This window comes from Sebastes fasciatus, chromosome 7 (genome assembly GCF_043250625.1).
Source record: "Sebastes fasciatus isolate fSebFas1 chromosome 7, fSebFas1.pri, whole genome shotgun sequence".
NCBI lineage: Eukaryota > Metazoa > Chordata > Actinopteri > Perciformes > Sebastidae > Sebastes > Sebastes fasciatus.
Window position 1 is genome coordinate 21088311 of NC_133801.1, and position 15401 is coordinate 21103711.

The following is a 15401-nucleotide window of genomic DNA, read 5'->3' on the forward strand; positions in this document are numbered from 1 at the left end:
GTTTGAGTTACATTCAGTATCATTCCATAAATGTATGACAGCTAGTGAACCAGTTTCAAAGATCATAGTTTAAAGTGTTTGACTCGTTTTGATCACTCCAGTCAGTTTAAAGACTGGTAACTTAATCCCAGACATGTTGATGTTTCTAATATGTAGCACCTTCAGGGAAATAAACAGTCAACAACAGCAGCAGCTCTCAGCAGGCTGAAACCTCCATAACATTTATATTAATATCGTCCCACAGAGTTTAAACTCACTGAGCCCCTCGGGCCTCCAGCTGTAACCCAGAGATCATTTTCATGTACTTGGCTGCCCTCTAGAGGTCAGATCTTTGTATTGCAGAAAAAAAAAACATGCTGGGTAAATTGCAAACACATTTACTATGATGATTCATAAATAAAATTAGATTAAAACAAAGAAATCAAACAGTTTGATCATATATTCTTATAACTTCCCTCACACAAAATTCCACAACAGAATGGCATCTACATACACATATACACACCTGGTGTAAAATGTGTATTGATATCCTAATAATCTTAAAATTGCATACTTCAAACTCATTTTCTACTTTACAGATCCAGTGTGTAGGGAAAGGCAGAGGGATTGTGCGTTTTTCAGCATGACGCATTAATTATTGTTTTCCGTCCTTGTGCAGTATTTGGATGAACAGAATTGAGCTGCCAAAAAAAAAAGGTTGTTTGGCTTCAGATTGTCACCACTAATAGAGAGTGTGAACAATTGTTGATGATGCAAAGACTAAACCTGTAATGACACGTTTACATGACGTTTGTTCCTGTTGCAACATCTGGGCAAGTATGAATTAACTTTTACAAGATTGCGATGACGTGACTCTGAAACCAATTTTATAATAAAAATACGTGTGAAATATGATATCAGCAGGAATAAATAATGGCACATCCTGTTGTGAGGTTTGCAGATTTCCAGTTTATAACTGACGTTACTGGGTTTGTTTTCAATCTAGCACCCCTTTCTAGGTAAGTGTATGTGTGTGTAATGTTTGTTTATGCTTTTTAAGATCCTAGACATGAAGAACATGAACAGGTATGTTTGTTCAGGTATGTTCAGTCCTTGTCTTGATACAATCTTGTGAGGTGATTCGCCTATCCATGGCTTCTAGATGATGGGACACAGTCATCCAGCTTTTCTTTACTCCTACAACACAGTAAAAATAGTCATCTTCAACTGTCAGAAACTGCAACACTTGCAAAACAGTCTGAGGTAGCCCCTCCCCCTCCATCTCCACCCCCCTGAGAGTCGTAACATGCAACCCCTCTGGGGCAGACCAGGTTGCTGCTTCTATTTCAGGGCTTGATGACGTTGACAAAAAATAAGCATGCCATGGCCAGCAGCACCGCCACAGTCATCTCCATCGCCCTCGCCTGCTTCCACTTCTTAAATTCCTCCTTCTGCTGCTCCTGCTGCTCCTCCATGCGCTGCTTCCTGGCTCTCATTTCCCTCTCCTTCTGCAGCTGCTCCCCGTAGTGAGCCTGATAAAAGGCGTCAAAATCAAACATGGTCTTCCCCCCAGCTTGGGAGAACCGCCTGGCTCTGAACTGCTGCTGCTGTGGTGGGGAGCCTGTGGATTTGCTCATGGTCTCTTTGGAGGACGGTCTCCCTGCACTTTGAACATCCGACCTGCTCAGGAGACCATGGTCGTACCTCTTCCTCAGGCTGATGCTGCCCAGCACGGTGTAGGCCTCGCTGATCTCAGAGAAGCGCTGGGTGGCCTCCTCGTTCCCCGGGTTCTTGTCCGGATGGTTGATGAAGGATTGCTTGTAGTAGGCCGTCTTGATCTGGGACTGTGTGGCACTGGGGGTCACTTTGAGGACATCGTAATAGGACGTCCTGCTTCTGTACAGCACAGGAGCATCTTTTGAGCTGCTGCTGCCACTCCTCCACCTGTAGCCTCTACTAAGTGCTTGCAGGGTATCAGGGTGTAGTTTCAGACGCCTCAGTCTCTCTGATCCCTGCTCTGATAGGATGAAGATGACAGTGCAGAAGGCTCGCAGCTGCTGAGGGGACCTGAAGGCATCAGGGTGGATGGAGACAGGTCCTCTGGTCCAAAATGTCATCCTGCCAGGCAGCAGCTTCTCCTGGAGGAGAGAAAAACAACATATCAAGAGTCAACGTCTGTCTTTTCAAGCACGGACATTTTAGCTACGGAGGTGAAATTTCAGTTTCAGTCGAGGAGCGGACGGAGCAGGTCATGTGCCAATTTGAATCCTATTTTTGAAACATATTTATTCCTAAACCGTTGTAAATTACATTTTTCCTATCGAGTCTTATTTATGTACAATTGATCGATTCTTCTTGATGAAACATCCTCAGTGGAGCCCGTCTGTCGCAAGAGCCCATCTCACAACATATCACAGATTGCTCATGCCTCCCTTTTATTTTCTTAACACTTCTTAAAGCTAAATTTTCTGTTGTCTGAGTGAGTTTTGAAGAGTCTGTGCAATTTTGTACAAAGTTCTCCTGGAGGAGAGGATGCAGCAGCTTCTCCTGGAGGAGAGGATGCAGCAGTTTCTCCTGGAGGAGAGGATGCAGCAGTTTCTCCTGGAGGAGAGGATGCAGCAGTTTCTCCTGGAGGAGAGGATGCAGCAGCTTCACCTGGAGGAGAGGATGCTGCAGCTTCTCCTGGAGGAGAGGATGCAGCAGTTTCTCCTGGAGGAGAGGATGCAGCAGTTTCTCCTGGAGGAGAGGATGCAGCAGCTTCACCTGGAGGAGAGGATGCTGCAGCTTCTCCTGGAGGAGAGGATGCAGCAGTTTCTCCTGGAGGAGAGGATGCAGCAGCTTCACCTGGAGGGGAGGAGAGGATGCTGCAGCTTCACCTGGAGGGGAGGAGAGGATGCTGCAGCTTCTCCTGGAGGAGAGGATGCTGCAGCTTCACCTGGAGGAGAGGATGCTGCAGCTTCTCCTGGAGGAGAGGATGCTGCAGCTTCACCTGGAGGAGAGGATGCAGCAGCTTCTCCTGGAGGAGAGGATGCTGCAGCTTCACCTGGAGGAGAGGATGCAGCAGCTTCACCTGGAGGAGAGGATGCTGCAGCTTCTCCTGGAGGAGAGGATGCAGCAGCTTCTCCTGGAGGAGAGGATGCAGCAGCTTCACCTGGAGGAGAGGATGCAGCAGCTTCACCTGGAGGAGAGGATGCAGCAGCTTCACCTGGAGGAGAGGATGCTGCAGCTTCTCCTGGAGGAGAGGATGCAGCAGCTTCACCTGGAGGAGAGGATGCAGCAGCTTCTCCTGGAGGAGAGGATGCAGCAGCTTCACCTGGAGGAGAGGATGCAGCAGCTTCACCTGGAGGAGAGGCTGTAGTCTTGCTGAGAGGTACAGGGCTGCTGTTGTGTGAGTCTCTCTCATAAAACGGGATGAATCCAGCTCCAAAGATGTGGCACAAAGCAAAGTCTGGTTTTCCTGCTGACTTACATTTCTTCTCACTTTGGAAAGTTTGTCTGATGTTGCTCTGCTTCTTGACACCGGCTGAACTTCACGTTGATCTCGCGTTGATTCCTCTTTTACCCGATTGTCACTGAAGGTGCAGCTAACCAGCAGAGAACCGGGACTTTCTCCGGTGCACACCGGTCGACTCGGGCTGTTTCTGAGAGCAGACAGCCGGTAAGCTCCGCTGCCCAGCCTTTGACCGACCTCTGCCATTTTTACCGACAGCGGAGCTCGTGAGCAGGCCGGAACACACATGGAGCGTCCGGTTAGGTTACGTCACAAAACGAGGAACCAATAGGAGTCAATGTTTACAGGAAGTACGTAACATACCCGACCAATCATTGAGCAGGAACCTCAAGAGTTATGTATTATAACTTTTAAGATCCCTTTTCCAGTAAAAACAAAAAGGCTATTATTGTTACAGGCATAGAGTTAATTGTGAGTGTAATTAAGGTATATATTTATTTGTTTTTTTCATGCAGAATAGTTGAATAGTTTTATTTTTATACACAAAAAATGCAGATATTTGAAGGTATACCCAATAGTTTTAAATGGTACTTTACATTACTAAAATACTTTAAGAAAGCTCAAGTGTGAAAATAACAGGTGGTATTAGCCTGTATTCAATGCAATTCAAACTTTATTGTAGACTCAAGGTCCAGATAAGAAAAAAACAACAACAATACATTACATATAATACATTACAATACAGGAAGCACTATAAAAAGTCATGATTAAAAGATATTAAAAATATTAATATTATATAAATATATACATTCATCAATGCCTTACATATAAAGAACTATACCAGTGCCTTCACAGCTGTGATTGGTACCGTATAGTGCTAGAGAACAAGTGCAAGAGTGTTAGACAACCGCAAGATTATGTCATTCTCAGAGTGATTAAGCCGTCATATAAATTTGTACATGAGATTTCTATGTATTTCTATATATATATTGTTTGTATTTTATGTTTTTAAATTGACCTACTTGATTGTGTTTTATGTAATTTGTTAATTTTATTTATTTATTTTTCTTGTATTTTATGAATTACTACTGCTTGGCTTATTTTCTGAGTTTTTTTTTTAACAGATGCAATATGCCTGTATGTTATGGAAGTTTGTATTAAGCTTTAAAAGTTAGTATTTAGTACTTAGTCTACTAAGACTTTAGAGTTACTTCGACTTTAATAGTTAGTATTTAGTACTTAGTATGTTGTTGTTTTATTTGCGTTGGTTGTAAAAAGAATAAATCTTTTTTTTTTTTTTAGTTTATGTTAAAACAATATGCGTTTTCGCATTAAAGTAATACATTGTTAATTATATATTTAATTAAATCAATATATATATATTGCTTGGGTGCCCAGTAGGTGGCGATATAAGCCTCTGTCTTTAGCTGGTCTGCGTGTATTAAACGCGACAGAAGAAGAAGCGCTTCTCGCGTCGCTTGCTTGTGACATCATTGTTCTTCACGTGTGGACTGTGGTTGTCTACATCACAACATTTAGCTTGTTTATGAACTGATATTATATAGAACTAACTCTTCATCTTCACACACAGAAGGACAACCATGACCTCCAACTGTCGACGGCCTGAACACACAGCTCCTCCAGATGTGGTCAGTGACGTTCATGGCAGTGTTTAGCAGCTAGGCTAACAGCAGCAGCAGCTGGAGCTGTTTGGCTCTTTAAAGTCACCTGGATGTGTAATAGTCCAGCTTTTTAACAGGGAACTGAAGTGTTGACTGGACGATAGACTAACTACTCACATGTTTCTTTTTTCAGAAGTGTATTTAGCTGTAGTTTGTGTCTCATGTATTTAATAAATAATAATAAATAACACATTTAATAAAACATGTGACAACGTGGGGCTGCAGTGGAGTCAGCTGACAGATGTTTGATTGAAGTGTTGATGAATTAATCTGATGTGATCTCATCCTCCACAGTTCTACAATGAAACCGAGGCAAAGAAATACTCCCAGAAGTGAGTCTGTGTTATTTGTGAATAACATCCATATACCAAGTACTTCCTTTATTATTATTATTATTATTATTATTATGTGTAAATACACTATTATTTTTATTTTATTATTATTTTTTGCTACTTAACTTACTGTTTTCTTAATGGAGCTTCCCAGCAAAAAAGTATTTCACACGATTGTACTTGTATAATCGGTGTGACAGTAAACATCTTGACTCTTCCTGTCACTATAGTCACTGTTTGTTAGTGGGTCAGCACATATGTTTTTTTTCTATAATAATAATGAGCAGCTCAGGTGTATTTTGGGAATTGAAATGATTAAAATGTAATGTTGGCTACAGAAAGAAATTCAAGAGATGCTATTTAGACAGAATAAGAGTTTGGAAATGTGTGTTTGGTGGATTATTTCTCTGTTGTTTCAATGCTAATGGTCATTGTATTTGACATCGTTGGAAAGTCTGTTTATTTACCTTCACAATGATGTCCAACTTGTAAGGATCATGCATTTGTGTGATGAGCAGCACAGCTGATTATGTGGGTAGCGCCCAAGAAATATTTGCCAAAATGCTCTGCCAATGGTAAACAGTGTATTCTCCTGTTGGTATTGACTCTTGTTGTTCTGGTGGATTGGATGATTGAACTCTCTATCAGTAACAAGGAACAAACAAGACATATTGGCAATTTTACAATTCATTCATTTAATACACCGCCAGGTAAATAAACAGGCTTCCCAATGATGTAAAATACAACGCCATTTAGCATTGTAACAACAGAGAAATAATTCACCAAACACAAATTTCCAAACTTTTTTTCCCGAGTTTTTGTCGCATCATCAACTCAATTTCCAACTTAAGGAGACGATTGTCTCTGGTTGTAGTCGTATACATTTACTTTACTCATCAAAGTCATTGATATCACAATATTTAAAATTCTCTTTTTATGTTGGATTTCCCCTTTAGATAAAACAAGAACATAATTCCCCGTCTGATTCTGCTGACTTGCTGTAGAGCGATAGCTGCATCAGTTGTGTGGTTAGAACGTGGCTTAAAATCTACTAAATCCAAACATGATGGCATTTTGCCACATTTAAAGGTTGAGCTTGTTTCTTTAAGACTGTCTTCCCATTACCAGACGTCTCTCTAAAAGCTCTGTGTTTTGTTGCTTCACAGTTCTCGAATGATTGAGATCCAGACCCAGATGTCAGAGAGAGCTGTTGAGCTTTTAAACCTGCCAGAGGGACAGCCATGCTTCCTGCTAGATGTGGGGTGAGGGAGTGACACTGACCGTGTTTACATGCCGTATTACAAGATTAACTTGATTAAAGAAATGATTTGAGTAAGAAATGATGCAATATTTTGTTACTGTTAATCTTAACATGAATAAGGTCATAGTTAGATTAAGCATTGTCTAACAATTATGTACATTGTGTATTGTCACATTATTGAATATGCTTATATATATTTACACAACAATCAAACGTTGACTTTTGCTGCATTTTGCTGCAAAATTTGTAATCTATCTTCTTGATGATATATACTTAACCATTCTAAATGTACTCTTAACATGACGGAAACATTGGCATTGCATTCATATAGAGCAGATCACCGTAATCCAATAAAGGCAACTTTTTTACCTTACATTACGGTGATCTTCTCTATATGAATGCAGCTGAATACTGTATACCATACTGTGCCATGCTGTGCTTTACGTTTTATTACTGGCTGTGGAAATCTCGAAAATCACTGTATCCTGTATGCTGCTGCTAAATGGCCTTCTCTGTATGTCCGCAGACTTTTGCATTGGTTGGCTTATATATAAATCGCTCCTTGGACTGGTTCTTTTGTATCTGTGTACATACTGTACAGTACATGTGCACAAACCAAATCAATATGGCCTGCACTCTCACTATATTCTACAGATGTTGTTCCTCAAGGTTAGGACGGAACTCAGCAAAAAAGTTTTTAAATACGCTGCTCCTTCTTCCAGGAATAATGTACAGAAGGACCTGAAATTGTCAGAGCTGATTACTGTGGGGGAATTTAAGTCCATTCTGAAGGATGGAGAAAGTGGCCCTCTAGGTTGATGAGACTGTTCTTGAATTTCTCACTGAATCGTTTTGAGGTTGACCTGTTTGTGCATTAGAGCTGTTTTTGTGTTGCATACAAACTGGATGTCATGCTCGTTCACATGTGGTGTGTGTGACTGTTTATATTTGTCTGCTTGTGTTGTTTGTTTTTATTGTTGTAACAATGTTTGTGCTGCCCTCTCGGCCAGGTCGCTCTTGGAAAAGAGAAAGAGTTGTGTTGGAAGTGTTGAAAGTTATAATAGTAATTAGCCCCTTTCACGCTGCCTGTTCAAAGTGGGAATGTCGTGCCGTTAGTCCGCCTATAGTCTCGCAGTGTTTGAGAATCACCTCATCTGAATGTCACTGTCATTGTAAGATCCATAATAATACAGTAATCATGTGTATCTGTCTGTCCCCTGTCTCTCAGGTGCGGCTCTGGTCTCAGTGGAGACTACCTGTCAGAGGAGGGACACTACTGGGTTGGAGTCGACATCAGCACCGCAATGCTGGGTTAGTTTGACACTGTTACATTTAAGCAGGAAGCAAGAGCTGGATGATATGCCAGTATAATATCAATATAATGATATTATACTAAGTATCATCTGGGGTTTTGGTTATGTTAATAATGTAATATAGTTTAATTGTTGTATTTTCCTGATCTTTAAAGTTAGATTAATCAAATGAGATAGCTTTCTGAAAGAGAAATACTGTACAATACTGTGAAAACATTCATATTTTTGGGGAAAAAAATTATTCCCAGCTTCTCATAGACCAGTCAGAAGAAGAAAACCTTCTAATGAGACACATTTATTGTGCATTAAAAATAAAACTTAAGGCATTTCTAAGTCCGAGAACACACAGTGCGGTGCAGACCAGTGTCTGCTTCAATGCAGGTCCATTGAGTGACATTGAAAGGAGATGTGGATACATTTCTGAAACACTGATCAAATCCCGTCTTCCCTGTGACAGATGTTGCACTGGACAGAGAAGTAGAGGGAGACCTCTTAGTGGGGGACATGGGACAGGGGATGCCTTTCCGAGCCGGGTCCTTTGACGGTTGCATCAGGTGAAGAACAAAACATGCTTCTGTTATAAAAATGTTTTTAATTTGTATTAATTTTGGACTTTTCATTTACCTTTTGCGTTGTTCCGTGTCAGTATCTCTGCTCTGCAGTGGCTCTGTAATGCGGACAAGAGGTCACATAGTCCTCCTAAGAGACTCTACAAGTTCTTTAGTACTCTTTACTCTTCTCTGGTAAGTTTCTTTGACAAAAACCCAAACATCCAGATACCACATTTTTACGATTAAGCCCGTTGCTAACTTCTCCTTGTTCTTTGTCTTTCAGTCAAGAGGCGCACGCGCAGTTTTCCAGCTTTATCCAGAGAACTCAGAACAGGTGAAATAACGTTTTTTGTTTCATGGTGGATGTTGAATCTGATGTTTTCTCCAGATTACTTACCTTAAGTCTTCTTCCCTCGCTAAAGCTCGAGCTGATCACGACGCAGGCCATGAGGGCAGGCTTTGGCGGAGGCATGGTGGTGGATTACCCCAACAGCACCAAGGCTAAAAAGTGAGAACCTAGCAGAGGCTGGGCTTTTATTTTGACAGCTGCAGCCTCCTGCAAATTGATTCCTTCTTAATGGCCTGTGAAATTAGCAGCAGTGTACTCGCTACACAAGGCTAATTAGAACATGATGGCATTCATATTGACTCGACTGTTTGTCACATTAGCCTCGTGATGAATTATCACACATTAAAATGGATGGCCTGATTTACTCTTCCACTCACGCACGTCTTGTTTGTTTCCAGGTTCTTCCTGTGTCTGTTTGCTGGAGTAACAGGAGCCCTTCCCAAAGTAAGAAACAAATGAGCTTTAGTGGATATTGTGGATTCATTTGAGCTACATTATGATCATCACTGTGATCTCTTTTTGTTTTTTTTTCAGGGGTTGGGATCAGAAACTTCAGACAGAGCTGTTTCAAACCAGGTCCAGTATTCAGGACAAAGGTAAAGATATATTCACAGCAGGGAGACGCTGATTATTGTGGTAGTTTGATGAAACTGTTTACATGGTTGGAAGTAGCAGGGTTTGTTTCAGTCACCAGAGTTTATCTGGATTTATTTGTTTGTTGGATGTATTTTATTCAGAAAGATGCAGATGTGATGAGATGCAGCCTGAGGCCATCTGAGCCTCAGAGGAAAATTGTAAAAATATTCCTTTTTATTTTTCTTGACATGCTGAAAATGTGCATGTAAAGCATTTTGTAGATACTCATACATTTTAATTAATTGTTTGTATATAGTTTTTTTAGTTAATTGCTTGATTCTTTTTTTTTTATACCTCACATTTGCCGGTCTGAGATCTCAAATGTGAGGATTTGCTGCTTTTCTTTATCTTCTATGATAGTATGCTGAACATCTTTAGGGTTTTGGACTGTTAGCTGTGCAACACAAGTGATTTGGATATATTGGGCTTTGAGAAATTGTGATCACCATTTTCCCTCTTTTTATAGACAAAACGACTAATCAAGGAAATTGTAGTTGCAGCCCTACTTAACTCTGATTAGGGCTGCAAATAACGATTATTTTCATTGTTGATTAATCGGTTGATTATTTTCTTGAATAATCGATTAGTTGTTTGGTCTATAAGATGTCAGAAAATGGTGAAAAATGTCGATCAGTGTTTTCCAAAGCCCAAGATGACGTCCTAAAAAGGGCTTGTTTTGTCCACAATTATATTTATACTAAGTTTACTGTCACAGAGGAATAAAGAAACCAGAAAATATTCACATTTAAGAAGCTGGAATCAGAGTTTTGACATTTTTTCCTTTAAAAAAATCATTCAAACCGATTGATTGATTATCAAAATAGTTGCCAATTCATTTAATAGTTGACAACTAATCGATTAATCAATTAATTGTTGTAGCTCTAATTAGGATAATCTGTAATTTCTTTATTGATTAGTATTAAAACAGCCATTTAAAAAAAGGTCTTGGCCTTGATAAGTGCAGGTTCAGTCATACCTGCTTTGGTGAAGCCAAAAGACCGAGAGGAATCTGAAAAGGGTCGTCGTCCTACCTGACTTAAAACCCCGTCAGGCAGCTTTTCCTCCCTTTCACATAATGATGTTCAAGTTGCTCATCCTGGTTACACAAAGAGACTAGATGTGTGAAACATTTGTAGTTTGGGATTTGGTTTGTCACAAAGAACGAGGTGCATTTTAAAAAGCTAATCAGCCACACTTTGTCTTTGTGAAGAAACCGGTTCAAAAACATGAAGGGTAAATCAGTGAAGAAGGGACGCGATTGGATCTTTGAGAAGAAGGAGAGGAGGAGACGGCAGGGACGGTACGTACAAGACTGTGTTTTAAACTCCAAAAATTGGATTTATTATTTTGTGCTGAAATATTCATGCTCTAAATATTGTAATATACTTAAGTTTAGCTTTAAATGACTCACCTCTGATTAGCTGTAACGCTTGCTGACGTCTCTCCTCTCTCTGCTGCGTGTTTTGTTGGCCTGCAGGGAGGTTCGAGCCGACACAAAATACACCGCACGTCAGAGAAGACCTCATTTCTAAGTGACTCATGCAGTTGTGCCTTCATTAGCTGGCGTCTGCGCCGCACCCCTCACCCCTCCAGCTGCAGAGTGATTGGACTTAAACTCCTTGATTCAAGTGGATGAGATGCAAGAGTAAAAAATACTATTATAGCCTATGGCCAATCATTTTTACATTTGGTTGACTGTTTGACAATTTGTTTCTCACAAGTTGTGGTAAGATTGCACCCTCTGTGTCTATGTCGGCTGGAAGATACATGGACAGACATCTGTACTGCTTACAGTGGAGACGGAGTTGACAGCCCCAACCATTTCATAGAATTACAACAATTTTTAATAAATGATCAAATGTCACATCTTCTACCTCTGATCAGTCATTTATTTAAAACATAAAAACAGAGATTTGTATTATATTTACTGTTATTTTTCCCAGAATATAGAAGAAATTGAACTAACGACCTGCATGCATTTGTGAAGGTTTCACAATCTGTACCAAAAAAAACACCCTGTTGAGGAGATATGCGATACACAGTATGACACATACAGTGCATAAATCCACATTTTCTATGTTGGCCCTGAACACACTGACAGTTCACTACGTTAATGAAGGTTACAAAAAGGAGGGAGACAGTATGACGAAACAGGGCTGTGCTCATAAGGTGAAAATGGAACTAAATTAACTTTCAAATTAAATAAAATGATGCAACTAATACTAAAAAAAATTTGAAAATTACTTTTTGTATGTTTGATGGTTCAGTAGAATAGGACATATGACTTACTGTATAACATAATAAAGATATGTTGACTATTGAGGTAATTAAAATTGGTCTTTAGTAATAAAACATCAACTCAATTTCCAACTTAAAGGGACTGTTTGTAACTTCTTACACATATAAATTAATCCGGGTCGGTGTCCTATGCGCGCTCGCGTGTTGCTACGCTGTTCAGACAAGACTCCAACACAAACTACACGGAAGCACCAAAACCGCAAAGTTATATCTAGTGAAGCCCGTCTTGCAAAACAGTATTGGCTGCGGTCGGAGGACGCGGGGGAGACCGTAGCTTTGGTCTCCAGGGCCGGAGTCTCTGCTGTACTCTGCTCCTCTGCCTGCCTGCCTTCACTCACACAACGCGCTTGTTCTCGCTATTTCGCTCCACATGTTCATTCGCGCACACTCCACACTGCAGAAGAGTTAGTAGCTCTGAGAATATCTAGTGAATGAACAGTGGATGTTTGTGCAGAAATAAATGCTGCAGCTCCTCCAGACCAACAGAGGTTTCCCGGGTCTCCTGAAGTGACGGGGCTCCGCAGCGAATAACGTTATCGTCTCTGACGATACGGTGCCGGTGTCTCCCTCCGGCCGCGGTCGGGAGACTGAAGCAGGAAAAGCCAACACTAGGATCAGCATTGATTCATGGAGAGACCTTCGTCTGGTCAGCTAACATTACTGCCAAGCAGGTGAAATATAGAGTGATATTGTGGTTTTAGCTGACGTGTGTCGCCTCACTGTGTTGAGCGATGCTCATTCATGTCTATGTAGAGCGAGCACAAGCGCGAACCCGACGCTGACTTTCATTGACTTAACGGCCACAGGTGTCGCTGTTAACACGCATTTCTGATTCTTACAAACAGTCCCTTTAATGGATGCAATTAAAACTCCTACATGGACGTATGAAGGCATCTCAACAAAGAAAACTAAAGGAACTTCACCATATGTTTATTATACAGTTGTAAAAGCAAATGAATGATATATTTAGAAGTGTATTATATTAAAATCCTAAATTATTATTTTTTTTTTATTGAGAAATTTACATTACAATATGGCATCGTACAGAACAGTCCACAACTACAAGGGAACAGACGAGCCTGGAAATTGGCGTACAGTGCATAAGAGTGTGGATGAAGAGAGGAAAAAAACAAAGTAAGGGAATGTGTGAATAGGTCGAATAGTGATCTAGGGGTTCTCTGTAAGGTTAAGGTCCTCAACTAACATTGAAAGCTGCATAGCATTCGTTATCTTCATATGTTTCAGAGATGAAAAGTAAAGACACAGCTCCTTGTGAAAAACATAGAAATTTGGTCTTGATTTCAGGAATCTATTTTTATGTATAAAAAACAGTGGCAGCTGGTGGAAATGTTTCTAGGTAGGGCTGTGCCACATCCAATCAATTTCAGCAAACATCCCGGTACGATTTAATGCAAAAAAAAAGTGAAGGTATCAAAAACACATTACTACCTTTCAGTTAAATAATCAACAATTATTTTATTTCAACAGGAAGAGTAAATAATGCTTTTAAAAAACACTACAGTATAAAATGTACTCAGTGGTGGAATGTAACTAAGTACTTAAATACAATTTTGAGGTACTTCTACTTTACTTGAGTATTTCCATGTTCTGCTACTTTCTACTTTCTACTCAACTACGTCTCAGAGGGGAATATTAGACTTTACTTTATCTGACAACTTTAGTGACTTTACAGATTCAGATTATTAATACAAAATATAATCACATTACAATCTAATTACACATTATAATCAAATTACACATATTACTGGGTGCATTCCATATTTAGAACACAAATATTGACAATTTATATAATTGTTATTATTATTATAATTAGTAGTAGTAGTAATGTTTTTTGTGTGTGACTCAGGGAGGGCCTCTATTGGCCGGCCGCCACTGATAAAAAACTTTCCAAGAATGATTATGGAAAATCCTAAATTAATTTCCAGGTCTTTTGCTGCTTCCATACCAGTGTGCACCACTGTGTAACCGACAGAGGTCGCTGTGCGCTCTTGGCACAATATAGGAGCCACCTGGGCGTTATCTCTAAAACCTGCTGCTCAATCGATCATCAAATCCATCCAGCACAGTGTCACCAGCAGCAGCACTCAGATAGAAAGCCTCTCCAAAGGTGGTCGCTTCTTGTCTTCACAGTTTGTCAGACTGACTTTAAGGGAACGAAAAGAAACTTAAAAGAGGAGATTCAATTAGAAAAGAAAGCTCAATTGGTGCGGATTGAAGGAGGAAGTTGAAGGTGTGTAATGGGTTAACGGAGGAAAGGCCTCGCCTCACCTTTAGTGCGCGTCACCCGGTTCAGTAAAGTGGCTCCACCATCCAGACCAGCGCGTTAAACCACCGCCTCTCTGCCGACAGACGCGCTCCTCGACTCGGTCACTCTCTCATCCTCCTGTCGGTCTCCGCCCAGCTGCTCCATCACCACACACACACACAGAGGAAGGAATAAAGAGTGATTTACCGGAACCATGAAGGACCGTATGCAAGAACTTAAACATGTAAGTTCCTGTTTGATTCTTTTAAATGGTCAGTATGCACCTGCTCTGTGATTAGATGCGTTTTAAAGACGCTTTTATTAGATGGTATATAGGCTGTAAACGCGCACATCCACAGATGTATGTGGGTGCGCTGATGGAGCAACAGTTGTGACTCTCTGGGAGTCTGATGGAGGCTGAAATGTTGTTTTATTTAAAGGCAGCAGGCGCTTATTGCTGCCACGCATCACTGTGTGTGCATATAGCAAGTTAAAGCCACGCTGACAGGAATGATTTCAGGTGTTTTAATCAAAGTAAAAGTAATTTATTTTCTCCTCATTTTTCCAAACGAGAAATCACTTTGATCTGCCTGCTTATATTCTTTGAGCATATATATATATATATTGATTATAGGATATATTTTGTACCTAATTGTATTTAATCTCGATATAGGATCCTTAATTTTAATATGCAATGTTTTAATATGCAATGTTCAATTTTAGCAGGTTCTGTCTATTAAGAGTTTAATAATGTTCCAGAAAGAGTTAGGTGGCAAATTGTGTAGCCTGTGTGGAAATATATTACCTATTAATACATTATTTTGTGTGTGTGTGTGTGTGTTGTGTGTGCTTATACAGCTATCTTTGTGAGGACCAACTTGAGGTTTAGACCTTCAGAGTGAGGACATATTTGGAAAGTGAGGACATTTTGGCCGGTCCTCACCTTCAGACAGACCTTCAAAGGCCTGTTTGAGGGTTCAGACTTGGTTTTAAGGTTTAGGTTAGAATAAGGTTTAGGTTAGAGTAAGGGTTAGAGTCAGGCATTTAGTTGTGATGGTTACGGTTAGGGTAAAGGGGCTATAGGGAATGCATTATGTCAGTGTCCTCACAAAGATAGTAGTACACTGCTGTGTGTGTGTGTGTGTGTGTGTGGTTTGATCGATCTGGCTAATATGGGTGTGATTAGAAATGGGAAATTGGTCCCAGCTCGCCCATTTCACCTGTTTAATGTCAGCCCTCTGCGATCTTAATCCAAAAAAACCTTTAAGCACAATGTTTTGTCT

At 40.4% G+C, this 15401-nt stretch overlaps 3 protein-coding genes across 7 annotated transcripts in view; 2 read left to right on the forward strand and 1 right to left on the reverse strand.

Moving 5' to 3' along the window:
- Positions 1-363: 363 nt before the first annotated feature.
- Positions 364-3738, reverse strand: dnajc30b (DnaJ (Hsp40) homolog, subfamily C, member 30b). The gene is made up of 2 exons (XM_074642170.1): positions 3449-3738; positions 364-2117 (listed from the first exon to the last, which is right to left on the reverse strand). Exons 1-2 carry the CDS (start codon positions 3716-3718, stop codon positions 1326-1328), a joined length of 1062 nt encoding a protein of 353 aa, XP_074498271.1. The 5' UTR covers positions 3719-3738; the 3' UTR covers positions 364-1325.
- A 1159-nt stretch (positions 3739-4897) lies between these two features.
- On the forward strand, positions 4898-11420 carry bud23 (BUD23 rRNA methyltransferase and ribosome maturation factor). The gene is made up of 12 exons (XM_074642171.1): positions 4898-5079; positions 5407-5444; positions 6611-6706; positions 7934-8016; positions 8476-8572; positions 8665-8761; positions 8853-8903; positions 8992-9077; positions 9317-9362; positions 9453-9514; positions 10765-10854; positions 11032-11420. Exons 1-12 carry the CDS (start codon positions 5032-5034, stop codon positions 11084-11086), a joined length of 849 nt encoding a protein of 282 aa, XP_074498272.1. The 5' UTR covers positions 4898-5031; the 3' UTR covers positions 11087-11420.
- Positions 11421-13899: 2479 nt separating this feature from the next.
- Positions 13900-15401, forward strand: part of stx1a (syntaxin 1A (brain)) — a 73959-nt gene continuing 72457 nt past the window's right edge. For 3 of the 5 annotated variants that reach the window (XM_074642173.1, XM_074642175.1, XM_074642176.1), the window contains exon 1: positions 13901-14362. In XM_074642173.1, the coding sequence (XP_074498274.1) occupies positions 14333-14362 (30 nt within the window). In that variant the 5' untranslated portion in view covers positions 13901-14332. Of the gene's footprint in view, positions 14363-15401 lie in introns of all 5 variants that reach the window. The other 2 variants (XM_074642174.1, XM_074642172.1) reach the window with 2 other exon arrangements.